Here is a 12,717-nt window from a genome sequence, read left to right on the forward strand (position 1 = left end):
GCGCAACCGCGAGCTGCCTCCAGGCCAACGTCAGTGGGGGTTCAGCAAACATACACTGACTTCCCCAAGTTCTCCCCGTACTTTTTAGCCGACGGAAAATCTCGGATGTGGGTGTGCTATCGTTCCAGAAGTCGGCCTAGGAGAATCCCACCAGTCCCGCAGAGCTCCCCAGTCCCGCAGAGTCCACCTGGAGCGCCCGTGTCCACGTGTACTCTCGGCGGCTCGCGGGGCGGGGTGCAGGGGGCGGGGCCTGGCGGGAATGCGAGACCGGCCCCGCCCCCGGGGCTCCCATGGCCCCCCGCGCCCCGCGGCCAGATGCTGACGTGTCCTTTCCTTCTCACTACACCTCCCGAGCCCGGACACTACCTACTCTGGCTGTCCCGGAAGTCCCGCCCCATCCACAGCCCGGCACCGCAAATCAGCTCTTTCAGCGCTTCCCGGAGTTCCCGACCCGTTTCGGGACCAGGAGGCGGGGCTTCGAGAACAGGGCGCCTATTGGCTTGAGGTCCGGCGGGCTCTGGATGCCTATTGGGCAGAGGGCGGTGGCGCCCTGGCACGCTTGCGCGGCGAATAGAACGTGTGGCGGCGACTGTAGCGAACGCGTCTCCTCTTTCGCTCCTGGTCCTGCTGCTGCTCGGAGTGCGTCCAGTGCGTCTGTCTGGTCCATCGCCTGCAGCTCGTCGCCCGCCTGCCCCTCGCCGCGGCAGTCTCTCGCCCACACCAACACCCACAGTGACACCTCCAGCTCGGCCAGCCTCTCCACTCACCGCCTTCCCATCTCCACACATGGCCTCCTCCGTGCAGAGCGGCGGCTCCTCTGGGGGACCCGCGGTCCCCACCGTGCAGCGGGGCATCGTCAAGATGGTGAGAACGGGGCCCTGGACACCGGACACCCCGCCCGCCCTCGGGCGAGGTCGGGCTCTGGCTGCTCTTGCCTTCGGGTCAACCCTCACAGTCTCCGGGATCCCCTCTCCTCCGACCCCTTCTCGCTGTCGACCCCTTCCTGTTCCTTCTCTTGACGGACCCCGACCCAGACGCTCCATGGCCCTTTCCTCTTGGTCACTGACTTAAGGGGTCAAGGGTTTTCCGTGGTCGCGGCACTCGATCTCTTGGCTGCTTACGGGACAGATCGATTGCCGATTGATTTTTGGACATAATTCGTGGGTATTTCCCCCTCCCCACCCAGCTTGTCTTTCTGTCCATTTTGACATCTGCTGATCAGTTTGCTGTTCTTTGGGGGTGCTTTTACTTCTCAGAGCCTGACATCCGGTCTTGGCTGAAACCCTAATAGTACTTGGGACAGCCGAGGCTTCGCGCCTTCCACCCGCCAGCTTAGTGACTTTCATACAAGTTTTGTAGTTTTCTGACCCAAGAGCCGATCTTGTTTTCCTCCTCCCGTGGACTACGTTGTTGGGCCCGCAGGGATCCAAGGAATCATTATAGCCCTTCCCTGATGGTTTAAAAGAGAGCAAGAGACTTACTTGAGGTCGTATGGTGTTTGGGGTTTGGATTGGAGCCAGGACTAGAGAGCTCAAGCGTTTTGACCCCCTGTCCTGGGCCTGATTTCACCGCGCCCTCCTCTCGCCCGGCCCTGCTCCTAATACTCGTGAGTTTAGGATTTAAGACCCTGTGAGTTTCATTAAAAGAAAAAAAAGACCCTTGCTTCCATGAGGATTTTGTAGTATAAGTTCTAGTTATCACTAGCTTCCTGGTGTCATTTCACCAATAGTTCCCAAACATTTGAACCTGCCATTTCTGGGTTGTTACCAGGTTTTGTGGTGGAGATGGCCCACCACATCTCTATATCATGTCAGATGGCAGTGGGGATTTTTCCATCTGGAACTGCAAATAGCCACGTGATACACTTTTTCCTGAAGGTTCACTTTTCTTTGCTGTTGTAGAGCGTTGAAGAAACATCTTACTTTCTTTGTAGTCTTTCAAAGGAGCCCAATGTGCTATCACTTGTGTGCACGCGCGTGCGTGTTCTGAGTGTAAATTAGATTTCATGGTATGTTTCATCCTTGATTTTCCAATAGTTGAGTAAATAGTCTACCACAAGCTGAAATCCTGGAGGTTTTCAATACTGCTTTTTTTCTTCATTTACTATGTCTAATGAGTTACAATGTATCAGAAATAGAAAGAGAAGGGAAATTCAAAGGTCCCCCCCCTTTTTTTTTAACTCTGTAATACTGACCTGCCCCAGGAAAGGATTATCCTGGGGTGGTTTCTTTTTATTTACCTTTTATATTGCACTGAACTGTCCCTTCCCCATGAGAACAAAGTTTCTATGGATGGTCGAGTGGTCGGATTGACAGCAGAGTGGATCACCTTAGTTTCATCCTTTGCTGATGTTTGGGATCTTCTTACATTTTCAGGGTGGGCTGGAAGGAGGGGAACATCTTTTTGTAGGTGGATTGTAGAGTGTCTGGATTCTACGAAGTGACAGTGCCTGCTCTCAGATCATCCCATTGCCCTTAAGTTGTCCCAACTCAGAGCCACCCTGTAAGTCTGGAGTTTCCAAACCTGTATGTGATCTTCATGGGAGCAGACTGCCTGTACTTCCTCCTGAGGAGCAGCTGGTGAGTTCCAGTCATGGGCCATTTTGGTATGCAGCCAAGCGCTTAATCGCTGTGCTACCAGGACTCCTTAGATTGCCCCATAGGCAATCAGCTCCATTATTGGTTGTCATGTTTTGTGCTGAACATTCTAGTTCTATTGTGTCATATATAATATTTAACAAGTAGGTAATATTTGTTGGCTCCATTTCACAGATGTGCAATCTGACTTCTCAACAGGGTACCATATATACTTGTGTATAAGCCGAGTTTTTCAGCACATTTTTAATGCAGTTTTTGTGGTAAAATTAGGTGCCTCAGCTGATATTCAGGTCGGCTTCTACTCGAATATATACGGTAAGTTGCTCACCTAAGGACTGGTATTTTTCATGAGTATTAAGGCAGAACAGGGCTTTACCCCCCGTCCCTTCTGCCAAAGCACATGCTGGTAACCATGTGACTGTGCTGTCTTGGACTCCGGGACTCCAGGGTCTGACTGTAACAGGAAGAAGGGAGGGGTTATCAAAGCAGCCACAGAATCGCAGGGAAGTGAGACTGACTGTAATTGGGTTGAGAAGCTAGTAGATGTTACTCCTTGTCTGTCTGGGGACTGCTGCTGTGGCTTCATTTGGTGCCGATGGTCATTGTGTGCTTAGGAGTGGGGTGGAAGAGGAGGTGTTGGCAGTCATCTCTACGGTTTTTTCCATGACCAGGCTGGAGGGGCTTGGATGGGTGAGTTACAGGCAAGGATTAGGGAGGTGCGTGGAGGGAGGGAAGGCAGGTGGACGGCTGAGTGGCTGGCCGATTCGTGCTTGGCTTAGAAGCCGTGTCTGGAATGAAAAATCGGCTGCTGGGAAATTGCTCAGCGTGAAGCGCTTCCGCTAAGCGAAGTCGTATTTTCCTGGAGAGTAGTTGTCTCCAGTGGAACGAGGAACTGCAATGGAAGACGGAGCTCCCCGACAGGCGAGTGAGCGAAAGAGAGACTGATGAGGGGGAAAATGGTAGTCCGTGCTTTTCTGTTTTCGGGGTGAGAGGCAGGAACTGGAACAGGACTGAACAGCTCGTGAATGAAGCCGCAGGCTGCCTGAGGTTGAGGTTTGCTGTGGTGGGTAGGAATAGTCCTTCCTCTTGGCAGAAGGGGCTTCGGGGCCCTTGTTAGTTGCGGGCAAGGCGGTTCCAGCTCATCGTGACCTCATGAGTGCCCAGTAGAACTGCCCTGTGGGGTTGCTGCTGCCGGGGAGGCCTCTTTCTCAAGGCACCTTTGGGTGACTTTGCACTAACTGCTTGTGTTTGGACTAGTAAAGTGATTGCTAGTCCAGGAAGTCTATGTACAGCCTCTTGGAGGGGTAGGCTGTCTGATCTCTGCTGCTCAAGCCTAGTAAGGCCCATATTATCCCCTTTTTTTTTTAATTTGCAGAAAGAATGTGGGGATCAAGGTGTTTCACCCGTTTTTACTCTACAGTTATCACCCTACTGATCAACTATTTAGAATTGGTTGTTTTCCCTGGCTTACTTTCTGTTAGGATCTCAGGGGCCATAGATTCGGTTAGTGAGCTTGGCTGCTAACCAAGAGGTTGACGGGTCAAGGCTCCCCAGAGGTGCCGCAGGAGAAAGGCTTGCAGGTTTATTTCTTAAAATAAAAGCCATTGTACCTCCCCTTTCCCGCCGAGAACATACCGGGTTGCACTGAGTCAGAGTCATTGGACAGCACTCGGTTTTACTTGCTTGGTGTTTGGGGGATCGAGCCCTTGCCTGCTCAGACACAGAATCTTCCTGGTGTCTCAGGCAAGCATGGAAGCAGCTTGCCTTCTGCTCAGGTTGTGGAATGCTCACAGGAGGAGACATAGCCAAGTCTCAGTTTGCAACTACCTGCAACCCACCTACCCACCCTGGAGGGGTGGGCGCCTTTAGCCAGCCTTGTGTTTTCTGAAACCTGTGCTTCTTGCTAGGTTTCAAAGCCAAGGGGCACCTGAAGGAGGAGGAGGAAGAGGTGGGCCCAGAATGATCTTATTTGAGGGGAAGGCCCTGGGCTGCCAGAGGGAAGCTGGTAGACGTCCTGGCGAGCAGCACAGCTGTAGGAAATGCTACCCGTCTCATAGCCGCTGAGGGGCTCTAGAGGGGTCTGTGCTGAGAAGTCTGCCTTTCAAGGGGCCCAGCCAAGTCAGGGTAGTAGATCTGCTCACACAGGCCATTACAGGATCTTAAAAACCCTTTCCTCGGCTACTTAAAATCTCCTCATCTCAGTACTCCCTGGGCAAGGTAGCTGAGTGGCTGTTTGAGTGGGCCCATTTGCAAGAAAGTAGTTAGAACTGGACGGAAGGCTTTTCCTTGTATTCTTAAAATTGCCCCTTCCCAGCAGGCAAATGGAGTTCGCTTTCAGTCAAGAGAGGAAGTAAAGGACCGCTGTTGTGGATCTTACAGGCTTTCTGCCAGCTTTCTGTGGGAGAAGGGAGAGGCTATTTGGCAATGGTTATGCCGACTGAGGCTGCTCCCATGCACCAACCGAGGCAAATTGAAAGAGAAATCATCATTCTTAGTTCTCTCTTCAACAGTTATTTATTGATAAGCATCTCATTGCTCTATGCTGGGTGTTGGTGATAACAGTGGTTTTTAAAAAAGAAAAAGTTGAGATTCCTGCCCTCCTGGCTTATGGGCAGACAGTAAATCTGAGCATTGAAGAGTGGGATTCGAGGTAGCACAGCGGGTTAAACATTGAGTTGCTAACTAAAAGGTCAGCCGTTTGAACCTAGCAGCTGCTCCTCAGGATAAAGATGAGGCAGTCGACTTTCATAAAGATTTACAGCAGTCCTTCAAGCTCATTATGAGTTGGGATTGACAGGTCAAATGATGGTGCCTTTTTTTTTTCTTTTAATTTGAGTTAAGAGACGGACAGGGTGGTTTGGGGTAGGGCAAGAAATGGCTCCTGCCTATAGGGTGTTTGGGAAAGGTTTCTCTCAGAAGTTGGCTTTTCATCTGACGTCTGACAGATACCAAAGAACCACCCTACTGCAAGTGTGTTCTTGGTAGCGGGAACAGCCAGTGTTAAGGCTGGAAGTTTCTGGTAATGAGCAGTCTTCAGTGAGTTTATATCCTATCTCTTCCATTTCTTTACATGGAATGGGTTTAGCCTGGGTGGTGAATGTTCATTTTTGCAGTAAACAGCACGGGAGGCCATGTCTAACCCCCTGGCTTCCCTGTTGCCAAGAGGCAGAGGTCAGGCATGCTTCCTGCTCCATCCTTCTTCTCTGCCCCCCCTCCCCGCACCCACCACTCTGCTTCGGTGCTGGGTTCCATAAATTTCAGTGGCCACACAGAACCCAGAGCCCATACTTGCCATTGATGGGGTTTATTAAGGAAGTTAATGACTTATCACAAGTTAAGATCATTGAACTGTAAGGATACAGTCATTGGTCCACAGCAATACTTCTCAGCCAACTGCCAAGTGTCTTGCTGGTCCTCAGCCTCAGCCATTTGGTCCCTTGGCCTCTGCCTCTGTGGGACAGAAGCCAGCTCTCCTGTCACTCTCTCACAGACCCACAGTCTTGGGTCAGATGAGGAGATGGTACCCTGTACTCTTAATGCTGCCTCCTCTGGGTCTCCGTGCCACTCTCTCTGGTACGTCGGGTCTTGGCCTCTGGAACATGCTGTTCTGAAGCCCTGGACTTCCTCTTTCTCTGCCCACGATGGCTCTTATACACAGAGGAATGGCTTTGATGCGCGGTGGTGTGTGGGGGGGGGCTTTTGTCTTTTAGCAGGGCCAGCCTCCCAAGAACGGCAACTTAAGCCACACTTTCTGTTAGAGTCTAAAGCTATTCCCCACCCTACTCCTGTCACACAGAACACCCTTCAAACTAGGATTATAGCCACAGGCACGGAGTCTAGAATTTTAAGACATCACATAAGGATTTATGGCTAGAAGGGTCATATTAATTGACAGTGTGTCAGAGTGGGAAGGGCAGAGAGGCCGTGGGGGCAGTCGTTGATCTGGTGCCCTCGTGAGATCAGTAACTGGCATTGCATCAACCACATAAAAGTAACAAGGAAAAAGCTTAACGTGGCTTGAAAAAAAACTATAAAAGTAACAAGGAAAAAAACAACAACCACCCAGAACCTTTTGTGCTCTTAGTCATACGCAGGTGTCTGACCAAGACCAAGGTTTTACGACTTCCTGTTAGCCCTGCATATTTCCAAGGTTGCTGCCTTTCTTCCAAGAGAAGGGATCTGGGTGGAAACACAGATACTAAGTGGGCTCACTGTAAGCAGAGCAACATCCCGGACTCCACGATGCTGGTGCTTCTGTTAGCATTTGCTTGCCACAGGGAATTGGCTGCTGCTTGGGCCCCTGGCTGCACTTTGAGCCTTTGTCCGCGGAAAGCGGAGACACATGCTTCAGAACCCAGCCAGTGGTCGGTGATTGGGAGTGAGGAAGCCAGTGAGAGGCTCAGTTAACATGGGTGGGAGCCCCTGAGGCCAGGCAGACCGCTGCAGGGAAAAAGAGAGTAAGTGATTTGATGAGTGGCTAAGACCTTGGCTACTGACCAACAGGTGTCAGTTCGAATCCACCGGCCACTTCATGGCAGAAAGCTCTGACAGTCCTCCATGGAAAAGCCTCCGAAACCATATGGACAGTTCTATGCCTGGTAGGGTAGCTAGGAGACAGACTTGACCTGACGGCTATTGGTTTCTGGGTTTGCCTGTTTCAGTTTGAAGTCTCCCTTCGTGGTGTGAGTGGTTAATTCACTTGCTCCTTAACCAGAAGGCTGGTGGTTTGAGTCCACCCAGAGACACCTCATAGAAAGGCCTGGGAATGTACTATTGATGAACCATTCACAGTTCTGCTTGGACACACGCAAGGTCACCACGGGTTGGACTCACCTCGGGGGCAGCTGGTTTGGGTATGTTCCAGTTTCCTTGGAGGGTAAATTTTGGACATCTTTGTGTCCATTGGTAGGTTCACAGGGGACTTGGGTCCAGGTGAGAAGGCTCATAGGCCCGTGGGCACTCCTTTCTTGGCACAGGCTAGCTATCCAAATGATAGGTGAGGCCTAGAAGGGGGTGGGGGTGTGGTAGGTACATTTGGAGTCTTCCCTCTGGATTTATGTTACTCTTTATCCAGGGAGGGGTTTCAGAAAGATGGACTTAAAAGGTAATGGGCTTTCCCCACGAACTTTCTGAAGCCTGTCACCCACTAGGGAACCCTTGGTGCTGTCTGGGGGAAAAGGAGCAGCCAGGTAGCTTTCCTCTTCATTGCTGGGGGGTGAGTGCACACCCACTTTCTCCTGTTCCTTCCTCCCTGGGGAGACTGACATATGCTTTTTGTTTCTACAGCAGCAACAGGCTCGGATTTGCAGGTTGAACATTTGGTGCAGATGGAGTGTTGTGGGATTTCATTTATTTCCAGTGAGCCTCAACGTGATAAATCAATGTTATGTTTTTCTCACTTAGTGCTAATGTTTAGGGTGGGGAAGGGGGGTGGGAGAAAAAGAACAGTGGTTACAATCGGCATTAAACAAACAAACAAACCCGCAAGCTAAGCAGCCGACAGGAAAATTACACCTCAGAAAAGCTGAGATTTCATTTTCAGATGTTGTCTTTCAGGTGTCAGTCCACCTGGGGACTTGCTATGCTGTCCCCATTTCTGGGCCCAGTTTCCGCTCTCCACAGTTGCTGAGGGGCTGTAAGTTATGTTCAGAGGAGAAGGAAGTATTCTGCTTGGGGCAGACTTGTTAGCACAGCCTCACATGTCACAGAGTTGCTGAGGAGACGCCCATGATTGGTGCTTACAGGTCTAATTATCACCATTGTCACAGCGAAGCAGCCGGCTGGGAGGAGAGAGCTCATTCATTGGCTGTGGGCCAGGGGTCACCTGACCTCCCTGGGTACTACATCTCCATCTAGATAAAGTTGGATGAGGTAGCCCCTCACAGACTCTTCCCTGCACTCTAGGCTCATTGTCTCTAAGCCCCTTTCAGGCCCAAAAGGCTGTGATGGGTAAAACACCTTATATTAATGTGCATTACCCACTGCCATTGAGTGGATGCAGACTCACAGTGACATTATGCACAACAGAACCAAACACTGCCCGGTCCTGCACCATTCTCACTGCTATTCCGATGCTTAACCCCATTGTTGCAGCCACAACGTCAGTCCAGCCCGTCGAAGGCCTTCCTCTTTTTTGCTGCCCCTCCATTTGACCAAGCATGCTATCTTTCTCCAGGGACTGGGTTCTCCTGATAACACGTGAGGAAGGTTAACAAGTTGCGATTCATGATCAGAAATGTGCAGGATACAGTTCTTCTGCTCAGGAGCACCTCTTGAAGGTACACCTCTGTGGTCCTCCCAGCCACAGACCCCTTGGCCTATCCCCTGCTTAGGCAAGAGTTACAGGCATCTCATTCATGAGTGAGCCTTCTGCCTAAAGGCACTCAGCTCTCCTTACTCTGTGGCTGGGAAGCCCACTGCTTTGGCTGTTGTTTCTGCGTTCTCTACTCCTCTAGTGCTCCTCTGGGGCCACAGTTCTGTCTTGGATCAAGAAGGTTCACACTCAGGAACCTCAGGGTCCAGAGGATGCTCTCCACTCCTGGCTCTTCTTGATGGGTGTGAGTTCCCCTTCCTGTGACTGAGATGATCTATTTCAAAGTGCTGGTGCTGTAGTGATAATGTGTTGCTCTGCAGGAGAAAGACGGGGCTTTCTACTCCTGTAAAGAGTGTTCTCCAAAATGTGGGGTCACTATGAGTCAGCATCCACTTGATGGCAGCGAGTTTTTGATGGTTTTGGGTTTGGGGTGGCAAAACTGACCAATCTCCACCTTACAGTTCAACATGGCCTATTTGCAGGGTCTTTCCTATTCAGTTATTTGGTGGGAGTTTGGAAGACAGCGGCTAGAAGAGCCCTACCAAGTAATTCAGTGCACCCCAGGGAGCCACTGATCCTGTTCAACACCTTCACTGGCTATGGGTGAAAGGGCAGGGTGCAAGTGATGCGTGAAGGGTATGTCTGGGGCCGCCTCCCTGGGATTTTATGCCAGGGGAGGGAGTGTTTTAGTGGTTTTTTTCTTTGCCTGTTTTGTTTTTTTTTTTGCTTTTTATTTTATTCTTTTGACTGTTTCCCAGGGCAGTGTCCACCCCCACGCCCCCACTGGTGTAAATAACGCACGCTCACATTGCTCTGCCTTTAGTCTGTGGCTGTGATACAGGGGACCGATGTCCTCAGGGTCCATTCCCATGTGATCCTTCTCCTGGGTCAGAACTGGCAGCTGCCGGGTGGTTGTTTATGTGTCTGACTTAGACCATCTGCTCACTCGAACACTCATCTGCCACTTCCCTTCTCTCTGCAGAGATTCCCAGCATCTCACCGTAATCTGGCACCACCGTCTTGGCACATCATGACTCTGGGAATCGGGGTGTCAGCTTTGAATGGGAAGACGCTAAGTGTTCCCCTTGCTGTCTTAGAGACGCTGTGAGGCTGCCTACTCTTGCCTTTTGGTTTAACCGCTCGCTCATGCCTGTCCTGCTTCTAATTTGTAAGCTCTGTTCTCAACAACCATGAAAGACCCAAGTGACCTCTTTGGTGGGCTTCATCTCTATTTTCCCTCCACTGGCTGGTCCATCGTGGGATTCAAACTGCCCTGGCCTTAGGTCTGCAAAGTCCCTGTGATTAGGGGTTACATTAGCAGGGCCCCTGGTGGCCAGTTTGGGCCAACACTTGCCATGTCTGCCCTGAAGTCTTTTAGAACCTTTGTATGCTATTTAAATTGTGGCCTGCAACTTTACTCGTGGGATTTCCAACACTATTCCCAGACCCATCACTGTTGAGTCGACTCTGGTCCTAGCGACCCTATAGGACAGATGAGAATTGCCCTGTGGGTTTCCGAGATTGTAAGTCTTCATGGGAACAGAAAGCCTCATCTTTTCCCCATGGAGTGGCTGGTGGTTTAGCAGCTCAACACGCATGATTCGCACACTGCCCCTACATAGGGACTTGGTCGCTGTGAGCCAGAATTGACTCAGTGGGTGTGAGTTGGGTCGGTTGGTTTGGTAATCCATGGGGCGCTGACTGAACTGTCTTTTACATGTCTCTTCTATTCTTATGGTGCCCTTGCTACAGGGCCCTATGAGTGGAACCTTTTTTTGGTGGGGCTTTATATGTACTTCTACAAATCTGTTTTTTTCTAGGTCCCCTCTTAGGTAAAAGGGCAGAATACTACTTCACCCCTCCTTCTTCATTGGCTATTTCAAGTTTCACAGATGCCGCTGGAAGTAGGATGAAGCTCCTCTCTCTGGTGGAGGGTGGGCTGAGCACAGGGGCTAGGGAAGGGCTACACTGTAAGTTCTTGAAGACCTTCTAGAGTTTCGGCCTTGACTGTTTAAGTGCTGGAAGGCAGAGTGGGCTGCGCCTCTGGGTGTGCTCACAGCAGCTCTCTGAGTTCCAGAGCTCCAAGCCTGAGGAAACATGCGTGCTTGCCTGCTACAGCCAGGGAGCCGAGCACCGTCCATTCTCGCTCCCCTGCGTCAGCATTAATGTCCAGTGTGTCCTGGGAGAACAGTCTGCCATTGCCCCAGCTGCATGAACCCCCCTTTACCTGGCTTTTCTTGACTAAGAGGGAAATGGTGGGCTGTTAGGTAGTAGTCAATCTGACACCATTTCGTGGAGACACCCCATCAGTTTGCACTCTTGGCAGGCACCACTCAACTAGGGGGGCCTGGTTTGCAGCCTTTCAGCCAAGTGGCAGGCCTCCAGCCCAGGGACATTCCCAGGCTCCAGGTGTGACACAGGGTGTCCTAGCCATGCATGGCTTGCTATTTCCCAGAACTGGTTTGACTTTCATTTTCAGAAAACCCTTTCAACAGTTGACCAAGCTGAAGACTTAAATAGTAGCTTCAAAGGAAACCCAATTTCAATCTTGAAAATGGAAAGACCCGTTATTTGCCATAAAGAGAAACTATCTGTAAGCTCTCCACCACAGAAACAAACACCCTGTCTGAATTCTAGCTGGGTGCTTGCTAGACCCGCAGCTTGTCCCCTGTGCGCTCCAGCCCACAAGTTCACAGGAGTGGAGAGGTGCTAGAGCAGCGGTTCTCCACCTTCCTGATGCCGCGACCCTTTCATGCAGTTCATCAGGTTGTGGTGGCCCCTCAACCATAACATTATTTCCGTTGCCACGTCATCACTGTAATTAGGCTTCCGAGCATCCTGCGGAACTTCCCATGGTTTCTTGAATGAGAAGGAGTGAGAGCGTCTTGGAGAATGTGTTAGCCCGGGTTGACTAGAGAACTAAATCCACACTCAAAGATCAAGTCCATAAGTCCAATATTAGCTCATATAGCCATGAAGTCTTCTACAGACTCACGCAGCACATACAATGATGTCAAGAGTAGGACGGTCACAGGCCAGTGGGTGAAAAAGGCTTGTGGAAGCATCTCAATGCTGGTGGGGGGTCTCAACATGGCTCCTCCAGCTCCCGGGCTCTGGCTCCATCAGTGTGTCTCCATGTGGCTTGTGAACAGGAATGTTTCGCAAAGAGTGTCTGGCCTCCAGTGAGCTATTATCTCCCTCGAGCCTCCAAATGAGGTTATCAAGCTGCGTGCGACCTGATTGACAGGCTAGAGCCTACCCCTTTGCTCAAGTTGGCACATTAGGTAACTGCCACAGAGAGGACGCCATCCTTGCATGCAAGCTACTGATCCGGGGTGCATGATGCGGGGTTCCTGCATCATCTGAAAGCTTACACAAGGGAACAGTGACCTGTGTTCTGAGGCAGAATGGGACGGCTTTTCTGGACAGGCTGTGATCCATGTCGTTGGTTCTGTTGACAATGAGCTGCGTAACCTTGGTTTACACAGCTTCCGGTTTCAGCCTTAAGGGGAAAACTGTATGGCAGCTGGGCTCACCCCCAGGACTCCTGCTGATGAATTGAGAGAGTGCATGTCAGATGAGACCCACGCTCGGTAACCATTGGCTGTCCCTAGTGCGCCAGTAGTTTCTAGCCAATGGCCCCCACGTCACAGGTGAGAGAAATCAGGCCACCATGTAAGCCTTTGTGTTGTTATTCAACCGATAGGACTGGCTGTACTTGTGAAATTCTGTTCAGTCTCCCTTTTGGGGAGGGGAGCGCAGATTGATGAGGCAGTCTGCTCCCATAAATATTCGTAGCCTCTGAAA

General features: G+C 51.0%; 1 protein-coding gene across 1 annotated transcript in view; it reads left to right on the plus strand.

Annotated features, from left to right (window-relative positions):
• The first annotated feature begins 554 nt into the window (after positions 1-554).
• Positions 555-12,717, plus strand: part of SND1 (staphylococcal nuclease and tudor domain containing 1) — a 484,534-nt gene continuing 472,371 nt past the window's right edge. The window contains exon 1 of the mRNA XM_075558633.1: positions 555-864. Within this exon, the coding sequence (XP_075414748.1) occupies positions 787-864 (78 nt within the window). The 5' untranslated portion in view covers positions 555-786. The remainder of the gene's footprint in view (positions 865-12,717) is intronic.

The sequence above is a fragment of the Tenrec ecaudatus genome, chromosome 9 (assembly GCF_050624435.1).
Source record: "Tenrec ecaudatus isolate mTenEca1 chromosome 9, mTenEca1.hap1, whole genome shotgun sequence".
Classification (NCBI taxonomy): Eukaryota; Metazoa; Chordata; class Mammalia; order Afrosoricida; family Tenrecidae; genus Tenrec; species Tenrec ecaudatus.